The sequence below is a fragment of the Colius striatus genome, chromosome 9 (assembly GCF_028858725.1).
Source record: "Colius striatus isolate bColStr4 chromosome 9, bColStr4.1.hap1, whole genome shotgun sequence".
Taxonomy (NCBI): domain Eukaryota; kingdom Metazoa; phylum Chordata; class Aves; order Coliiformes; family Coliidae; genus Colius; species Colius striatus.
The window spans coordinates 12,015,115-12,035,182 of record NC_084767.1 but is presented as its reverse complement, the minus strand read 5'-3'; the positions used below and the strand labels follow the sequence as shown (position 1 = coordinate 12,035,182).

The following is a 20,068-nucleotide window of genomic DNA, read 5'->3' as shown; positions in this document are numbered from 1 at the left end:
TCCAGCTTCTTCCCTGGTGAGCTGGCAAGGGCTGCCTCAAGCTCCAGTGCCCTCCCTGATTAGCTGCTGCCAGGAAGGGGAGCAGGGCTGCAGCTTTAATTAAATGATAAGGGCAGAGCCCCGGCAGTGGGGAGATAAGTGCAGTAGTGCCTGCCACCACACTTGTCCTGGCTCTGTCTAATTAGCTTTGAGAAGCCCTAGAGAGGAAGATTAACCCTTGGAGTAGAGGGCTGCAGCACACAGAGGGTGCTGAGGCAGCCCCAGGGATGGAGGAGGCTGTGATTTGACTGGACATGTGGGATGTGAGCTGGAGGAGACCCCCTCTGAGCACTTCCCTCCTGAGCCCAGTGCTTGAGTAGAGGGGTCAGGTCGGGCAGGATTAGACCCCTGCCTTTCACAGGCTCAGGCACAGGGTAAAGCTCAAGGATTAGCTGCTCAGGTTCCTTCCCTAAGAAGCATTTGCTGCTTTAACACATCTATGCCTGGGAGCTGTGGTGTGGCCTGGGCTGTGTGGGTTGCCCCAAGGCTTTCAGTGCAAGCTGAGGGGTGGCTTGGGCTGTGTGGGTTGTCCCAAGGCTTTCAGTGCAAGCTGAGGGTTGTCCCCAGCCTCTGGAGCACTGGCAGGAGCACAGGGCACAACCTTCCCCTGGGAGCCATAGGACAAGCCCCTGGTGACCTCCAGAAGCCATGATGCGACTCAGTGATGCTTGGAGAGGGAAGGAGGGAGATGAGGGTAAGAGGAGCACTGTATGTCAGTCACTCATATAATTTAGAGCAGGAGCTGCCCAGGACCTGGTGCCACAACCTCAGCTCTGCTGCAGCAGATCCTGGATGGAGAGGGGTTGGGCAAGGGCAGCTCAGCTGTGGGCACCCCACAGCTGGGTTGGTGGGTGGCAGAGCTCTCACCAGCATGGGGGACACTGCTTCTGGCACTGGTGGACCTGAGCCCTTCTGCCCAGCCCCTTCCCATGGGCTGGCAGCACCCTGGGCCATGCCAGGAGGCTGTGGGCCATGGAGCCTTATCCCACCATGTCCCCAGGAAGCCCCTGGCTGGGCAAGGGGACAGGGAAGCCCCACAGACCCAGGCTGGGGCCCCCACCGGGAGGAATCCCATCCCTGGGAGGAACAGGCATGGGCAGAGGCAAGGTGGGGGTGTGAAGGGAGCAGTTGTGTAGGTATTTGGGTAGCAGGAATGTGCATCCAAGGCATGCATGAGCTGCCAGCCCCTGGGGATGGCAGGTGCTGCTCCTCTGCCTGCTTACACAGCCCTCATCAGCCCTTGCAAGGGAGGCCTCACAGCCAGAAGAACCCTGTGCTCTGGCTTGTGCATCCTCCTTGGGCAGTGGGGGAAGAAAAGGGCTTCTCTGCTGCCCACAACTTCTTACCAAGAGCTTTGTGAGCTCCTGAAGGTGCTGCAGCAGCTGTTACTCACCAGCAGATAGTGGCTTTGGTTTGGTTCTGACGTGACCCCTGGACTTTTCTGCTGGTTATTGGTGGGTGTAGGTGTTATGAGAAGTTCTTACCAAGTATTTTGAAGAGTGGCAGTGAAATCTGTCCAGATATTTGACTTTCTAAAGGAGACAGGGAAGGAAATTGCTGCTCTTCTCTCGGTACCAAAGCAATGCCCATTACCCAGGCTTCAGACAACTCATCTTCTGGTATCTCTGGCAATCCTAATTTTGGCATTTCCTGACCTTTGAACCCTGTAATCCTATTAAGGTAGCTCTTAACATAATTGTTCAGTAGTTTAATATAGCGATTCTGCTTTTTATAGCCCAGCAAAGGTTGAAGCCCCACTGTAGCAGAGTGAGAGAGCACATCAATGGCACCACCAGCACAAGAATCTGTCACAGGGGGGCTTGGGTTTGTTTTGCTGGGTATCACAGGGACTGGAGGGAAGCCTGCAGGTGCTGAGGTGTGGTGCTGAGCCCTGTGAGCCCTGCCTGGTCCCTGCAGGACCATGGCTGTGGTGGCATCACCTCCGTTGCTGTGGCCATGTGGCTTCCCAGCCAGGCTGGCAGCAGGCATGTGGTCTCTCAGCTCCAGAGAGCAAGGGCAAAAGCTGTTCCCTGGGAAGCAGGGCTGAGGCTCTTACTGCCCACAGAGCACTTTAGCAGTACCTGTGCGGCTGAGGCTGAGGCTGGGGCTGCTGGGTGCATCTGTCCCCATGAGTTAGTGCTGGTTCTGCTGCGATACCCTTGGCAGGAGCTGGGGAGTTGTTTGCTTCGGTGCTGCAGTCACTGTGTGCTGGTGTAATATACTCCAGAGGCTGAGGTTTGATCCTCTGGTACATCTGGGGGCTGACAGGCCATTAACTTGGGAGCAAGCTGCCTGTGCTGGTGTTCAGATGCTATTGTGAGGGGAGAGACGCTCAGCGCTGTAGGGGCTGGGGGAAGGGGACTGTGCACATTATACCTCTTGACTTTGGTGCCTGGGAGAGATCTATCTGTGTGCTGCCATTTGCCTGAGGATGTTTCTCGGTGTTTCAGTGCCCTGAGAGCTGCAGGTGTGGCACTGGACTGCAGTAACCACCATTATGGGCAGTGTCAGGTGGGTCTGGGATAGCAGGAGCCACGTGACCATGCGCTGTAGTGACGGTGTTAGGTTTGGAAAGCTGTTGTGCTGCTAGGATTGCTCCCCAAAGCCGTCTGCCTGGGTGTTGTGCTGCTAGGAATGGCCCTGCAAACCGCCTGCCTGGGTGTTGCAAGGAGGATGTGAGCTCAGCCTAAGGAGAAGGGGCTGGCTTGGGCTGCAGGGAGCTCTCGTCTTGCGCTCGCAGCCGCCGCTGTTGCTGTGCTCATCGATCTCTGGAGCGCTGCTGTGGAAATGGGCAGCTCTCCAGCAGCCTTCCCCAAGGCCTGGGAAGGGAAACTGGGGCTATGTTTGTGCTGCTCTGGAGGCAGAGGGCTCTGCTCACGTCCAGGCCTGATGTGGGGAGGAGGGGCCAGAAAGGAGCCAGCCTGGGGAGCTGCGGGAGGTGAGGCTGCTGCTCTGCTCCCCAGTGTCAGAGGATGAGGGGAACCCACCCTGGAGGAGGTCCCTGTGTCTGGGCTTTGCAGAGGAGATCACAGCTCTACAGCCACCTACAGCACAGCTCCCCACTCCCAACTGGCCCCTGAGCTCCTGTACACCAGAGGAAGCTCATGCTGAGCTGGTTGGGGGCAGAGGGCTGCTGAGCATCTCTTGCTGCCAGCTTGGGCTGTGACTGCAGCCTACTGAGACAGGCATGCTGCTGAGGGGAAAGGCATGGGGAGGGGGGATAAGCAGGGCACTCATTCCAGCTGGGCTGGGATGCAAAGGCAGGAAGGATAGGGCAGGAGAGAATGGAATGGAATAGAATGGGATAGGACAGAGCAGAATGGAATGGAGTGGAATAGGATAGGATAGGATAGGATAGGATAGGATAGGATGGAATGGATTATAATAGAATGGAATGGAACAGATTAGGCTAGACTAGAATGGAATGGAATAGAATAGACTAGAATAGACTGGAATGGGGTAGGATGGCATGGAATGGAATGGAATAGAATGGGATGGAATGGAATGGAGTAGAATGGACTACACTAGACTAGAATAGACTGGAGTGGAATAGACTAGACTAAAATGGAATGGAATGGAATAGAAAAGAATGGGATAAGATAGAATAGAATGGGATGGGATGGGATGGGATGGGATGGGACAGGGTAGGATAGGTTAGAATAGAATGGGTTAGAAAATGAATGGAATGGAAGGGAGTGGAATAGAATTGAATATAAAAGAATGGGATAAGATAGAATAGAATGGGATGGGATAGGATGGGATGGGACAGGGTAAGATAGGATAGAATAGAATGGGATAGAAAATGAATGGAATGGAATGGAATGGAATGGAATGGAATGGAATGGAATGGAATGGAATGGAAAATAATAGAATGAGATAAGAGAATAGAATGAAATGGAATGGGATAGGATAGGATAGGACGAGATGGGATGGGATGGGATGGGATGGGATGGAGTGGGATGGGGTGGGAGATGATGGGATGGGATGGGGTGGGGTGGGATAGGGTAGAACAGAGCAGCAATGGGGCTGATGATATAAGAAAATGGGATACTAGGGCCCAGCATCCAGCTAGCTGTACTGTTAGGGTGTAGAGAAGAGGGAAGAGCCCGTGAAGCATTGGTGCCTGGAGGAAACAGCACTCCAGGGGAGTGGTATCTGGAGGGAACAGTGCTGTAAAACATGGTACCTGGAGGAGATGGCACCGTTAGAGCAGCAGTGCCTGCAGGGAAGACAGCAGTGGGGGAGAGGAGGTACCTGGAGGGAGCAGCAGCACAGAACATGGCACCTGGAGCATGTGGCACTGTGGGGGAGCAGTACCTGGAGCATGTGGCACTGTAGGGGAGCAGTAGCTGGAGGCAGCAGCGCTGCAGGGATGGCACTGCGGGGAACAGCCCCTGGAGAGAGCAGTGCTGTGGGAGAGGGGTACCAGGGGGTAACCACGCTGTGGGGGACAGTACCTGTGGGGAACCCCTCCAGAGTGAGGTGGGACATGGGGGGAGGCACGCTGCAGGGGACTGGTACCTATAGAGAGGAGTGGCACAGCAGAATGGCACCAGGCAGCAGGAGTGTGTCAGGGGAACGGTGCCTATGGGGAGTGGAGCTGGAGGCAATGGTGTCAGAAGGTGTGGGCACTCCAGGGAGGGGTAGCTGGTGCAGGAGAATGGTACCAGTATGCTATGGTGAAGCAGGGGAATGGCACCAGTTGGATTAGAGGAATGGCACCAGTAAGCTATGGTGCAGCAGGGGAATGGTGTCTGCTCTCAGGAGCTGTGCTGTGAGAAGGGAGCCATTGGAAGAAGCAGCACCAGGGAGGCTGTTCCTGTTGCCTGAATGCTGTGGGGGTCAGGCAGTGAGGCCGGTGCTGCTGGGGTAGGATGTCACTGGAGCTCATGGGGTGTCCCAAGAGAGGGCTGCAGAACCCTGAGGTATGGGAGAAGGTGTCCACAACAGGGCAGCAGAGGTGAAGCTGCCTGTGCTGGAAGCACTGCATCCTCCCTGGCTGCAAGTCAGGAGCTGTCTTGCAGCCCAGCCCTCAGTTTGCAGTGTGGTGTGGGCTGCAGCCTCCCACCCCCTGAGCGAGGCTACATGAGGTGCAGTGCTCTGTGGCTCTGAGCAGGGGCAATGGGCTGAAATGAGTGCCTGATGTCCTCTGTGTTGCCAGGTTGGGAAGATGAATCTGATCTAATGCTTTGGCTCCAAGCTGCTCTCCCCACACTGCCCTGTTCCCCATTTCTCCCCAGCCCTGCAGCCCCTCCTGGCATGCTGTGCTCCCCTCCTTCTCCCTTCCCCTGGCTTCCTGTGCATCCTTGCTGTGCTCTGCTGTGTCATGTCCTCGCAGTCCCTCTGTCTTCCCTCCCAGAGCTGCTCCCCTCCATCCCCTCACTGCAAGCTCTAGCCTCCTGTACTGCATCATCCCAGCTCACCCAGCACTGCCACAAATGGGAGACAGGGAGAACCAAAGCAGGCTGTGGGTGCTGCAGATGGTGCCAAACCCCACAAGAGGTGGTTGAGGCTGGCTCTCAGCCTCTGCTTGAAGCTACCTGGCTTGCAGTGGGCAGGTGAACCTCTGCACATCTGCTGCAGGAGACGGAAGCTCCTGCTGAATGAGGCTGCCTGCCTTTGTCTCCTGTCTTAACAGTGCTCGAGTGCCTTGTTGAAACCCCCCACTAAAAAGCAATAGGGCTGTTAGGGGAGCTGCAGTGGGCTGTGTTCCTGCTCTGCACAGGGATATACAGAGCAGCAGCACCAATATGTGCCTCTTCCCAGAGGACACAGCCTGGCACAGCCTCCTTCACTGAGAGCAGAGGTGCCCTGGATGTCAGGAGGCAGGAACAGCTACACCAACACTGAGAATAGAGCCATGGCTGGAGAGAGCTGCTTCTCCTCCAGCTACAACAAGGCCTAGAACAAGCTAGAATGAAACCTCTGACTGCATCTGAGTGTGAAGCCCCAAATCCATCTGACCAGTTCCAAGGGATGTGATTTCCCAGCCCAGATTCCTCCCTGTGCTGGGACAGAGCAGCCCCAAGGCAGCTGACACGAGGATGGTTGCCAGAGAAATGCAAAGCTGCAGGAAGGGGGAAGCCAGAAGACTGTGAGGGCTGTGGATGCCCAAGCAAGCCTACAGACCCCCTGGCTGTGAAGTACAGCCTCTGGCATGGAAATGCTGGTGAGAGGATGAGGCAGCCCTCGGAGGGAGGGCAGTGAGAGGGCAGAGCTCAGGAAAACAGCAGCTGCATGGCCACAGCTTTTCCTTTGCATGGCCAGGATGCCATGGAGGAGCGAGATGCTGGAGAGGGCACAGCCATCCTTCATCCCTGGGAACTTTGCTGGATTTTGGGGGTTCAGAGTCACAAAGCTGCAGACCCAGGGTGGAGGAGGGACCCCAAAATCCCGAGCACACCTCATAAGGTGAGGTGGGCACCACGACCCCGAGGTGAGGTTTGGGCTCCGCCTCCTCAGCCACGCTGCAGGGCAGCTGGAATCAGCCTTTACCCCCGGAGCAAGGTCTGTGCCGGTCTGCAGTGGCACATGGCAGCCCCTGAGGCAGCAGGCTGCGCTGAGAACTAGGCCATGGGGTGGGTGGTTGCTGTAGGAGTGCCACGCTGCCCCGTTCCCGGGCTCTCGGAGCAGGGCGGGTCGTGCTCGTGGCACAGCTCCAGTGCCACCGTCTCACTGCAGGGGAAGGCACAGCGCTGGAAAAAGCTTCTGGTGCCAGCAGCAGACAATGGGCAAAGGAGAATGAAAGCCCCTGAACACAGCGTTCCTGCTTGGGCCTGCCATTGCTAAGCTGCCTTTGGCACCAGGACACGGCTTCGTGCCCTGGACACATCCTGCCAGTGCACCTTGTGCCAGGGCAAGGAGCGATGGCACCATCCCCTCCCTGCCCTGGGGGAGCACCAGGGCCTTGCTGCAAGGGGAAATGACGAGCTGCCCTGTCTGTGTGGTGGGAAAGCAGATGAGAGGGAGCTGGTGGCATTGCCTCTTGAGCAGAGGAAGGGGAAGGGGAGGTAACACGACCTCAAGCCGCCCAAGCTGCTGAGAGGAAGCCCACTGGGAGAGGCTCCCCAAGGACACAGGCTCTGACTTGCACAGGGTAGAGGTGAAACTGATCTGCCTTGCCTCTGGTTTCCCATCTTGCTTTCTGTCTGTAGCCAGGAGAAACGAAACGAGGCAGCTTTGCTCCCGCTCAGGAACTGGGACAGCTGGTGTGTGGCCAGCGCTGGGAATGACCCCAAAGCCAGGCGCTGGCAGGCTGTGCTCCCACAGGGCTCCTCGTCCCTGCTCATGCTCAGGCTCCTCCTCCTCACACCCTGTCCCCTCTGCATGAGCTCCCTGGCCCCTGTGTGTGCTGCATGAGCGTGGCATCCAGGCTGTGTGTCCATGTGTGTGTGTGTGGGCACTGCCCTGGTGTGCACAGACCCAAGCCCCCTGCTCATGGGGGCTCAAGGTGGCTTCAAGCTTTGCCTCATTGAGTCCTGCAAGGCCCAGGGAGGCGAGGGTAGGGCCAGTGAGAGATCAGCAGCAGTGGCCGAGTGGCCTCAAGGAGGCTGGAGCAGGGCCGAGGGCCTCCTGAGGGCAGCGGGAACCCAGGGAGGGCTGGCAGAGGCTGGAGGGTGCAGGAGGATGCTGAGGGTGGGCTGTGGAAGGCTGTGCAATGATGTGACCCTCTCGTCCTTTTTCTGCTCCTCATTAGAGTCCCCTGAGCGGAGCAGGCTGTGAAGGGGTCTGCGCTGAGGTATGTCCTTGTGGCCTGTGCCAGGCTCGTGCCAGCTCCTGTGTGTGCCAGGGCACGGGGGGAAGCTGGGGCTGCCTCGGCCCCCATGGCAGCTGAGGGCTTGGGGTGCAGCCCCTGAGGCTTGTTCTAGGACAACATAACGCTCACTCACTGGTTTGCTGCTGACTTTGCCCCTTCTTCCATGCCCATCCCTTTAGCTGTCACTGATGAGCCTTGTTGGCTGCTCCTGGCACTGTGTGGAGCCCTCTCCTGCAGAGCCCTCCCTGGCATCCCGGGGTTGCCCCTGTGTGAAAGCTATGCCAGGGTGGCTGGGGGACGCCTGAGAGCCCCACACTGGTGGCAGAAGGACTTGCTGAGGAGGGCAGAGCCCCCAGCATGGTGTGACCAGCTCCCCTTCGCTTCTTCCCAGGGCTGAGGGTCTGTCCTTTGTGGGAGGAGGGGATTGTGTGTGCCAGCGTGTATGTGGTGGGAAGGAGCATGGCCTGGGCTGGTGAAGGGTCCCCAGGGCTCCTTAGTATCCCCTCCTCCATCAGTCTGCAGGGCTGTTTGCCAGCAGTGCAGTGGAGCGAGCTCCTGAGGGGAGAGATGCTGAAGGCTCCTGTGAAGCAGAAGGGATGTCTTCCAAGCCAGAGTGGTCTCCAGGTCATGAGCCACCCCCTCACCTCCCCTTTCCTCAGCACCAGCCTTCCTCTGTCAGCAGGTGCTTGTGGTGGTGGGCAGGGACGTGTCCCAGGCTGTGTCAGGGGACTGTCCTATGCCCCAGGCTGTGTCAGGGGACTGTGCTGTGTCAGGGGGCTGTGTCAGGGGTCTGTGCTGTGTCCCAGGCTGTGTCAGGGGACTGTGCTGTGTCCCAGGCTGTGTCATGGGGCTGTGCTGTGTCAGGGGGCTGTGCTGTGTCCCAGGCTGTGGCAGAGGGCTGTGCTGTGTCAGGGGTCTGTGCTGTGTCCCAGGCTGTGTCAGGGGACTGTGCTGTGTCCCAGGCTGTGTCAGGGGGCTGTGCTGTGTCAGGGGGCTGTGCTGTGTCCCAGGCTGTGGCAGAGGGCTGTGCTGTGTCAGGGGGCTGTGCTGTGCCCCAGGCTGGGGCAGGAGGCTGTGCTGTGTCAGGGGGCTTTGTCAGGGGGCTGTGCTGTGCCCCAGGCTGTGGCAGAGGGCTGTGCTGTGTCCCAGGCTGTGTCAGGGGGCTGTGCTGTGTCCCAGGCTGTGCTGTGTCCCACGCTGTGTCATGGGGCTGTGTCAGGGGGCTGTGCTGTGTCCCAGGCTGTGTCAGAGGGCTGTGCTGTGTCCCAGGCTGGGGGAAATGGAATGGCTGGTGTCTGGGGTGGCTCTTGGAGGGACACTTGCCTCTGCATGTACGTGCCAAGTTTTGGTCTCTGAAGGCTTGTGACAGGTACTGTGGTGTAAAGGACACATGGCCAAGGCCTTGTAATGTCTGATGTAGAGGGGTGGCTGGTGTGTGAGGACACCAGAGCATGACCTGGTGTAGCTGGGGGTCAGTGTCCTGGCTATGCCAGGAGCAGGGAGCTGTGGATGACCTCAGGCTCTCTCAGGGGCAGGTGTTAGGTGCACAGAGAGGCTTTGTGCACTCCTGGGGCTGGCACTGCCAAGTCTCAGACATGCCCAGCCTCTCTGGGGGTAGATGTGGGTTTGCCCAGGTGTGCTCTGCTGTGTTTGGGGGTTTCAGGCTCTGTGGGACACTGAGCAGTGCCTGAAAGCTTCTGGCTGGGCCTGGGGCTCCTGCCTGGGTAGGCTTGCAGGTGGGCTGCCCGAGGATGCTGCTCAGGAGATGTGGCTGTACCTCAGGACACTGTGTTTAGGGCAGTGCCCTGCCTCTGCACGGGTGAAGCTGTCAGTGGTGCCCAGAGGTGCTGGACCAAGGGAGCCTGGCAGAGTCCAGGTGGTGCCACAGCCGTGGGGTGCCAAGGCCAGGGGCAGCCTGGCTCCTGCTGTGTACATGCAGGCTGTGGTTGCTCTCCAGAGGCCTCGTGCTCAGCTAGCTCTGCCCCACGCTGTGCCTCCTGCTTCTCTGCACAGAGGGGACTCGGATGGGAGGCACAACCTGCCGGGAGCCTGGGGCTCCTGCCCCAGCTCTGCCTCCTGTCCCTGGGGGCTGTGGCTCGGGCTGTCCCCCCCTGCCATGGGTAGCAGGGAGATATCTGGGCTGTGTGGGCTGTGTCCCGTGCTCCATCCTCCTGTGCCCAGGGAGATGCCCAGGCCCTTGTGGGCTGTGCTCCCTGCTCCATCCTGCTGTGCCCATGGAGATGCCCAGACTGTGCCCCCTGCTCCATCCTCCCATGCCCAGGAAGATGCCTGGGCCATGTGGGCTGTGCCCCCTGCTCCATCCTGCTGTGCCCAGGGAGATGCCTGGGCTGTGCCCCTGTGCTCCACCCTCCCGTGCCCAGGGAGATGTCCAGGCTGTGCCCCCTGCTCCATCCTCCTGTGCTGAGGGAAATGCACAAAATGTGTGGGCTGTGCTCACTGCTCCATCCTCCCATGCCCATGGAGATGCCTGGGCTGTGCCCCCTGCTCCATCCTCCTGTGCCCAGGGAGATGCCCAGGCTGTGTGGGCTGTGCGCCCTGCTCCATCCTGCCATGCCCAGGGAGATGACTGAGCTATGTGGGCTATGCCCCCTGCTCCATCCTGCCATGCCCAGGGAGATGCCCAGGCTGTGTGGGCTGTGTCCCCTGCTCCATCCTGCCATGCCCAGGGAGATGCCTGGGCTGTGCCCCCTGCTCCATCCTCGCATGCCCAGGGAGATACCCAGGCTGTGTGGGCTGTGCCCCCTGCTCCATCCTGCCATGCCCAGGGAGATGACTGAGCTGTGTGAGCTGTACCCCCTGCTCCATCCTGCCATGCCCAGGGAGATGCCCAGGCTGTGTGGGCTGTGTCCCCTGCTCCATCCTGCCATGCCCAGGGAGATGTCTGGGCTGTGCCCCCTGCTCCATCCTGCCATGCCCAGGGAGATGCTGAGGCTGTGTGGGCTGTGCCCTCTGCTCCATCCTGCCATGCCCAGGGAGATGCCCAGCTGTGCCTAACTCTGCTCTCATGTGCTTCCCTGCAGATCTCCGGCCTCTGCCCGACGTAGCCATGACTGGGACCTGCACCCGGGAGTGCACAGAGTTCGGCCACTCCGATAGCTGCTGGATGCCCGGCCAGTCCTCCCCCAGCCGCAGGCCCAAGAACGCCCTCAAACTCTCCACTTTTGTGCCTTACCAAGACAGAGGGAGTCAAGACCAAGTCGGGAACGGCAGCCCCAGACTCTCAGAAGAGCGCAGCACCAAAATGGCCAACCTCCGCCTGCTCCCCACGTACAGTGCCTTCTCCAATAGTAGCCATGAGCCCTGCAAGGACTCTCCCATGGAGGAAATTCCTCTCACCCAGACCTCGGACTTCCAGCCGGCCACCACCCCCTCGTCCCAGACCACCAAGAGGGAGATCTACCTGTGAGGCTGGGGCCTGAGGGGCAGGGAGCGGCCGCCTTCCCGAGGCCGGCGTCCGGAGGAACCTTTCGAACTCGGATGCTTTTGGGCAGGGAGCTGGGCTCTGCGGAGAGCGGGGCAGGGGAAGGGAAGGCAGGGCTGAAACGAGCTGCCTTCTTTAACCTGGCGCTTCCCAGGGCTTGGCTTTGGGGGTAAGGGAAGGATGAGAAGCGTCTGAAACCTGATTTCCAAGGCAGCGGCGGGCGCGTGTCTCGGAACTGCTGCGTGGCCAGGGAGGGCTGGGGCAGACTCCCACTGCGGAGGGCACGGCTGGGGAGAGAAGGGCTTCTGTACCAAAGGTCCACGCAGAGCTGGTGGAGTTTCCTGGGGGCACAGGACGAGGGGCACGGCCCCAAGCACGGGGAGCCAGCTGCCTGTCTCTTTGCTGTAGACTCCTGTAAATACGAACCTTAGGAATGACCCTTCGAGTCCTGCCTGATCCAAACTTTGTATTGTCCTTGAAACAGACACAGACCTTGGAGCAGATAAACAAAACAACAAGGAAAAAAACAAAAAACCACAAAGAAAGAAAGAAAGAAAGAAACCAGAAACAAACCGCAGGGAGCAAGTTCCAGCTTTGGAATGGTTTTGCTGCGTGGAAGAGCCCGGCCCACACTCCTGTTCTATATTGTAAATAGAGATGTGAGCAGTCCCTGGAGCAGCAGCTGGGGAGCTGGAGCAGAGGGGCAGTGTCCTTGCCGGACTGCAGGGACTTTGCTGCTTTTTTTTTCTTTCAGCCTGGATCTCTTTCTGAACGTTGTCACTGTGCCCAAAAGCTGCAGGGTCCCTAGGGACTGCCCGCTGCCATAGGCGGGGGCTGTGTGGGGAAAGGGGGGTGGGGGGGGGTCCTTGGTGGCGGTCCTGAGCCTGGCGGGTTGGAGGAAGGATGGGGAAGCCCCCAGACATGGCACCGGAGGTATCCAGGGAAGCCCCCAGCCATGGCACTGGGATATCTGGGGAAGCCCCCAGCCATGGCATTGAGGGTATCCAAGGAAGCCTCCAGCCATGGCACTGGGGATATCCAGCGAAGCCCCCAGCCATGGCACTGGGGGTATCCAGTGAAGCCCCCAGCCATGGCACTGGGGTATCTGGGGAAGCCCTCAGCCATGGCATTGAGGGTATCCAAGGAAGCCTCCAGCCATGGCACTGGGGGTATCCAGCAAAGCCCTCAGCCATGGCACTGGGGGTATCCAGTGAAGCCCCCAGCCATGGCACTGGGGTATCTGGGGAAGCCCTCAGCCATGGCATTGAGGGTATCCAAGGAAGCCTCCAGCCATGGCACTGGGGGTATCCAGGGAAGCCCCCAGCCATGGCGCTGGGGTATCCAGGGAAGCCCCCAGCCATGGCACTGGGATATCTGGGGAAGCCCCCAGCCATGGCATTGAGGGTATCCAAGGAAACCTCCAGCCATGGCACTGGGGGTATCCAGCGAAGCCCCCACCCATGGCACTGGGGGTATCCAGTGAAGCCCCCAGCCATGGCACTGGGGTATCTGTGGAAGCCCTCAGCCATGGCATTGAGGGTATCCAAGGAAGCCTCCAGCCATGGCACTGGGGGTATCCAGGGAAGCCTCCAGCCATGGCACTGGGGGTATCCAAGGAAGCCCCCAGCCATGGCACTGGGGGTATCCAGTGAAGCCCCCAGCCATGGCACTGGGGTATCTGGGGAAGCCCTCAGCCATGGCATTGAGGGTATCCAGGGAAGCCCCCAGCTATGTCACTTGGGGTATCCAGAGAAGCCCCAAGTCGAGGCCCAGAGGAGCCCCCGTCCCGGCTCTGCTGGCAGGGCGCTGGGCAGCGGCCATGGTGTCTGGGCCCCATCGCCTTGTGCCCCCTCCGGGCTCGGGGCTGCCCAGGGGGCCGGCTGTGCCACGCCTTTGCCCTCCGTCCCGTCCGCCTGTAAGCCACCATTGCCTTTGTGAGGAGGAGCTTTGTCTCAGGGTCACAGCGGGGGCCGCCGAGCCCCTGCCCGCTGGACTCCCGCTGCCCTTAGGCCGCAGGGCCGCTCTCCCGGGATCCAGCTTTCTCTTCCATTGTCAAAGGTCGCCCCGTCTCCCTGGCAGTGCCCCGGCAGCCTCGGCTCCCGCCGGGTCCCCTCTCCCCCTCGGCCTCCCCGGGGCACAGCCCTGCTTTAGGGGAGAGGGGCGGGAGAGGAGGGTTTGGGGGGCCCTTCCCGGGGCTGTCCCACGGGCAGGGGCTGCGCTGCTCCGTCGTTCTTCCCGTACTCCCGTACGCACCCGTCGTCTTCACCTCTGGGATCTTCCTGCCAGAGCGGTTCCTCAGGCGCTGCCCTGCCAGCGGGGCTCAGCGTGGGGGGCACCCCCTGCCCAGCCTCCTCCTGCCCCCCGTCTCCAGCATCCCCTCCCCGAGCAGCTCTTCTCCCTCCAGCATGGCACTGGGTGTGAGCTGAGGGGCCATGGCGCAGGGTCCTGCCCCTCAGCATGGCACTGGGTGTGAGCTGAGGGGCCATGGCGCAGGGCCCTGCCTCCCAGCATGGCACTGGGTGTGAGCTGAGGGGCCATGGCTCAGGGCCCTGCCCCCCAGCATGGCACTGGGTGTGAGCTGAGGGGCCATGGCTCAGCGTGTGAACTGAGGAGCCATGTCACTGGGTGTGAGCTGAGGGGCCATGGTGCAGGATCCTGCCCCCCAGCACGGCGCTGAATGTGAGCTGAGGGGCCATGGCGCAGGGTCCTGCCCCCCAGCATGGTGCTGGATGTGAACTGTGGGACCATGGTGCAGGCTGAGCCCGACTGACAAGGAAAGGAAGGAAGGGTGGCAGAAGGCACCCACTCACCCCACTGCCCCAGCCCGGCTCCTCGCCCTCCCTGTTGCCCCCACAGAGGAGGAGGAGGAGGAGGCAGGACCCTCCTCCCACTGCCGCTCCCCACCCAGAGCCGGGTGCCGCATTGGCAGCAGCCGCGGGCCCACGTTGCCCTGGCCTGGCTGCCTGAGCAGCTCACGCTCCTAAACCCCTTCTTGTTTTTATTGTAGCTCTGTAGTTTCAGGGCCAAACTGGGCAGAATGTGCAATCTGGCCGTGCTGGGCCAGCATCTTTGACTCCACTGCCAACCTGCCTGCTCACGCCTGCCCCTCGGCCCGGGCAGCGGCAGTGGCCAGTGCCCCTCTTGGGGACCCCCTTCAGAGAGCCACAGCTGAGGGGCTGCTTGTCCTAGAGCAGCTTCTCCCAGGCCCTGGCCTGCGGGTGGGCTCCTGACCTCTTGCTTGGGGTCCCCAGGAGGACCCCGAAGCTCGAAGCCCCTGTGGCTGAAGTTGCTGTTTGTGTCCTGGAGCACTTGGCGATGGTTCTCGGTGTGAGCAGGGTGCAGGGGGAGTGCACAGGGGGTCCCAGAGGGGTGGGTGGCATGGGGAGGGGTGAGGGGGGAATGAGTTTTGGGGGCTGCACAGAGGGGTGGTGGGGCTGGGTCTTTGGAGGGGAGCATGGATGGGTATCTGAGGGGTGGGTGTATAAGGGGGGTATGGGAGGGGTGAGAGTGGGTCTGTGGGGGGCAATAAGGGCAGGCAGTGGGAGTAAGTCCCTAAGGAGGTGCCAAGGGGTGGGATGCAGTGGGGATGGTTCCCTGGGGAGGTGCCATGGGGTGGGATGCAGTGGGGATGGTTCGCTGGGGAGGTGCGATGGGGTGGGATGCAAAGGGGATGGTTTGCTGGGGAGGTGCCATGGGGTGGGATGCAAAGGGGATGGGTCCCTGGGGAGGTGCGATGGGGTGGGATGCAAAGGGGATGGGTCCCTGGGGAGGTGCCATGGGGTGGGATGCAAAGGGGATGGGTCCCTGGGGAGGTGCCATGGGGTGGGATGCAAAGGGGATGGGTCCCTGGGGAGGTGCCATGGGGTGGGATGCAAAGGGAATGGGTCCCTGGGGAGGTGCCATGGGGTGGGATGCAAAGGGAATGGGTCCCTGGGGAGGTGCCATGGGGTGGGATGCAAAGGGAATGGGTCCCTGGGGAGGAGAAGGCACCTGCTGGGAAAGGGGGTGGTGGGAAGTTGTCCCAGGGTGAAGTTGGCAGTGCCAGTGGGGATCCGTCCTGGGGGAGGGCAGGGCAGAGGTGCTGTTGGAGAGAAGCTCATTTGCACAATTATAAGCCAGAAGGATAAAGCCTCTGTGCACGTAGGGGGGAGGTGGGGGGGATGGGAAGGGGGAAGCTCCCCATGGGCTCCAGTCCAGACAAGCACAGGGAAGAGGAAGGAGGCTTGGAGGCCTCTGTGGAGGGGTTCCCTGGATGTGCCACTGCACTAGGACAAGCCAGGGGTAAAACCAAAGGTGGGAGGCAGGGAGCAGGCGGGGCTGCGTGGGCAGGATCGAAGCGACCCCTTTGTAGCTCTTCAGTGTTGGTTCTATTTATACGAGATTTCATTTCCTTGCTTGTGATGCCTTGTTTTTTGTACAGTTTTATGTACATGCAGGTGTAGCTTTTCTAAAGGAGAAAATCCTATGGCAGAGTCAAAGTACCCCAACTATTTTTCAGGTGGTGCCCGATGTGTCAGGCCACGCCTCTGGCTGAGCTCGTGTTGCTCTCGCTGTGTGATGCATTTCCCTCTGCGGGGAAGCCTCCCTGGGCTTTGCCCTTGGTGTTCCCCGGGCGCTGTGAGCACAATTGATTCCCTTTGTAACTCTCTTCTTTCTGTTCAGAGCAGTGAGCATGACACCGTCGTGAGCCCCTTTCCGTTCTCCCCTGGTCCCTTTGTTTGCTGAGCTGTCCAGATGACCAACTCCAGTGTAATTAGCCCTTCCTCAAGCTTTACAATAAAAGTGTGAAAACCCACCTGCCTGGGCCTGATGGATTCCTCCCCTGGGTCTCATCCCCCATCCATGCTTCCTTCAGGGCATGGAGGCGCTGAGGAGCCTGGGTCCCTGTTCCTGCTGCACTCCCCCAGGCACAGAGCGAGTCTCCTCGCTCCTGTTTTCCAGCTGAAGGAGGTTTCTGCACAGGTATGGCTGGAGAAACCCCACACACCAGTCTCCATTGAAACCCCAAACGTTTCAGTGAGCGTCCTGCACCAAGCTGAGGTGAGGACCAGGGGAACCCACCTCCATCCCTGCTCCTTGGAGACCTGGGGTCGTTTCCCACCATCCCACTATCTCCCTTGCCAAGTGTGGACGGCTTGTTTTAGGTACTTTTAGACCCTTTGGAAAGAGCTGGGTCACTTCCAACCAGGGCACACGTGTGGCTGCCTCCTGCTGTGGCTGCAGGGAGCTTGCTGAGCCCTAGCTGCTGTGTTTTCCTCCAGGCCTGATCAAGAGAGCAGATCAAGAGTGGGGCAGGGTAGTGTTTGAGCTCAGAGCTTCCCTTGTTAGTGGGGTTGCATGTGGGTACTGCGTGTGCCAGCAGTGCTGGGCTCACACACAGCACCCTGCTGCTCTCACTGCTGAGCTCCAGGTACTGGGCTCACTGTGGGTGCTGTACCAGGCAAACACAAGAGACTCCCAGCTTGGATAACACCAGACACTCAGCTCCAGCCGTGGAGCTGAGGTGCTGAGGGCCATGGGTCAGGGCTGGGCTTGGCAGGGGGAGGGCAGGGCTAGGACTGCAGCAGCTCCAAGGGCTTTAACAACCCAAGGGATGGTGTGACTCTGTGAGTAAGGTCTGCATGCCATGTCTGCTGGCAGGGCAGGCTCAGCCTCCCCCTCCTTTACTGTCTCCCCTGAGCCTTGCAGGCTGATAGGCTAAATGAGAGCTGACAGGGTAAGCAGGGCATTGCACCTGGAGCATCTCTCCTGCATCGATTCCCCCCTGCCAGCACTGACCTCCAGTCCTGGAAAACTCCCAGTGTCCAGCTCCAGATAAGGCTGATTAACTGGGTCCAACTCTGGAGCCTGTGGGAGCTCTGGTGTCTCTGCTTGGCTTGGGGAGGTGGGATGCTGAGGCAGAGACTTCAGACTGGCTGAGAAAAGTGTGGTGCCAAGGGTCAGGAAGGAGGCAGGGCAGACCTTGGGCTGGCCAGGCTCTGGCTGGTGACTCATTCTAGCTCCCCAGAGCTGGGGACACGCTGCTGAGGTGACTAGGACCTCTGTCCAGGCACAAAGCAGGCTCTGCAGGGCCTGGGGGGCTGGTGCTGGGCTGCCCTGCAGGATGAGGATGAGAAGACAAACAGGAGGGAGGAAGATGGCTGAGACAGTCCCTGGTTTCAGCATGAGAACTGTGCTATTGGGTGTTTCCTGGTGTCTCTCCTAGGCAGGGTGAGGATCTTGGGGAGCAGGGGCTCAGCTTTGCTGGGAGAGGGAAAAGCAGCTCCCAGAGGCCTCAGCTGGAGCTGATTTCATTTCACACCTGTGACCCATTTGGGATCTCACCATGGGGTGGGTCCTGGGGCTGCTCAGCCTGGAGGAGAGAAGGCTGAGCTCAGGGGGACCTCAGGAGCACTTGTGAGTACCTAAAGGGTGTCAGGATGGTGAGGTGACACTTTGCTGTGCCCAGCACCTTGATGAGGGGTGAGATGGAACACAAAAGTTTCCACTGGAAGAGGAGGAAAAGCTTCCTTGCTGTGAGCATGATCATCACAGATTGGTGCTGGGGATCCAGTCATCCAGAGAGTCTGTGGTTCCATGGTGCTGTGGCAGGCTCAGGGAGCAGAGAGCTGCATGGCACCAGTTCCCTTGGAGGAGCCCAGGACAGCGAGCTGGAGACAGAGCTGCCTTTGCTGAGGAGGATGTGCTGAGGTACCTGCTGACTGGCACCTCACTTGAGGCTGATGGACAGGGGCAGGGAGAGGGGAGCTGAGGGAGGGAGGAGAAGGGCTGTGTTTCCCTCTCTATGGGAACAGAGTGTGGCTCCCATTTGTGCTAATCCCATTGGGTCTGTTTGCACTCAGCCTGCCTTGTGGAGTGAGTGTGTCTGCCTTTGGGCCACGTTCAGCTCCACCACCAGCCTGGGCAGATGAGGAGGGAGAGCATGGGCCAACCAGCTGTGGGCTGAGAACACGGTGCCAGGCCAGGCTGGTGTGGGAGCTGGGGGGTCACAGCAGGATAAAGGGTGCTGGGAGCAGCTCAACAAGCTCCAAAAGCTGCTGGGGGCTGGTTGATCATCTGGCCATGGAGGAACTGCTGGACTCTCCCTGCCTTGGATGATGCCAGTTCTCTGCTAGCAGAGGGGGAAGAGCTCCTGCTCTTAGATGAGCTGCTGTTAGCAGCACCCTGGCCTCGTCTCTCTCAATCTGCCTGTGGGAATAAAGTGAGCTCTGTGCATTCTGCTGGGACTGTGGTTTGAGAGCCCCCTGGAGAGGGGGCTGGGCTTGCTTTAAATCCCCTAATCCCCTTCATCATCCTGCCAGACAACCAGAGACATGGAGACACCGAAGCAAACTGCCTGGGGCCGGGCCCCCTGCCTCCCCTGAGCCACTGGCAAATCCCCCTCATCCTGGGGTGATTACAGGGGCTTCTCCTGTCCTACAACATCCAATCTGCCCCAGCAGCCTGTGCAGGGCCAGGCCCTGGGGCTGCAGCCAGCACAGGCAGCCCTGCTCATCCTATTAAGAGCAGTTCATGGGAGGGATGAGCAGGGCAGGGGCAACCTCCCCATGGCCCAGAGCCAGCTGGGGAAGGGGGGCTTTGCAGCTTCCCCACACCATGGTCCTGCTCCTGCTGCACTGTGGCCATCCCATGGCTCAACCCAGAGAGGAAGCTGGGAACCCACTGGCTGCCCACCTCAGCCGGCTCTGTGAGCTGCCAACACATCTGCTCAGCCTGGGAACCACCTCAGGAGTGTTTTATTTCTTTAAAGGCTCAGTGAAAACAGGCTGAGGCCATTCTGAGAGTTCCACCTGGTCTCCAGTTTGTAGCCTGCAGAAATGGGGTTTCTGGGATGCATCAGTGGGAGTGTGGGCAGCAGGGTGAGGGAGGCTCTGCTGCCCCTCTGTTCTGCCCTGCTGAGGCCTCATCTGGAGTCCTGTGCCAAGTTCTGGGCTCCCCAGCTCAGGAGAGACAGGGAACTGCTGCAGAGAGGCCAGTGCAGGGCTGCCAAGCTGCTAAGAGAATGGAACGTGTGTGAGGAGGAAAGGCTGTGGGCCTGGGGCTGTTCGGCCTGGGGAAGAGAAGCCTGAGCTCAGGGGCACCTCAGCAATGCTGATCAATCCCTGAAGTGCAGGTGGTGAGAGGATGGGGCCAGTCTTTGTTCTGTAGTGGCCAGTGCCAGGACAAGGGGTGATGGACATCAGCTGGAACACAACAAGTTCCCCTTAAGCACAAGGAGAAGCCCCTTTGGTGCTGAGGTGAGGGAGCCCTGGCCCAGGCTGCCCAGGGAGGGTGTGGAGGCTCCTTCTCAGGAGGTTTCCAACCCCACCTGGACACGTTCCTGTGCCCCCTGAGCCAGGGGAACCTGCTTTAGCAGGGGCTGGGGCTGCAGCAGCTCTGCAGGGCCCTTCCAGCCCCCACTATTGAGTATGCTGTGAAATGCCCATCACTCCACAGATGAGGAAGTGAGCATAGCTCTTGTCTGGTCACTGACAGCATTGCTTTACACATCTGGGTGCTGTTCACTGAGCAGAGCCCTGCTGGGAGAGCCTCAGGGCACACAGGCTCTGTGGAAGATGGTGCTGCTGGACCTGGTTGCTGCAACTCAGAGCCAGAAAGAGACCCCAAACCTCATCCCCTTTACCTTGCAAGCACTGAAAATGCATCACTGGGCACCAAAACCCCTGGGGAGGGCAGGACTGAGCCCTGTGCCCAAGCCCCAGACCCCGAGCTGTGTCCTCAGCAGCAGCCCGGGGCTGGGAATCGATGTGTGCTGCCATGGAAACCCAGCAGCACGCAGCCCCGGCTGCATGCCAGGCTCTGGGCTGTGCTGCAGGATGGGGAGGCTGGCT

The 20,068-nt window shown here is 59.9% G+C and overlaps 1 protein-coding gene across 1 annotated transcript in view; it reads left to right on the top strand.

Annotated features, from left to right (window-relative positions):
* The window catches only part of PCDH1 (protocadherin 1), a 53,653-nt gene extending 41,596 nt beyond the window's left edge, over positions 1-12,057 (top strand). Inside the window, exon 5 of the mRNA XM_062002914.1 lies at positions 10,837-12,057. Within this exon, the coding sequence (XP_061858898.1) occupies positions 10,837-11,222 (386 nt within the window). The 3' untranslated portion in view covers positions 11,223-12,057. The remainder of the gene's footprint in view (positions 1-10,836) is intronic.
* The last annotated feature ends 8,011 nt before the right edge of the window (positions 12,058-20,068 follow it).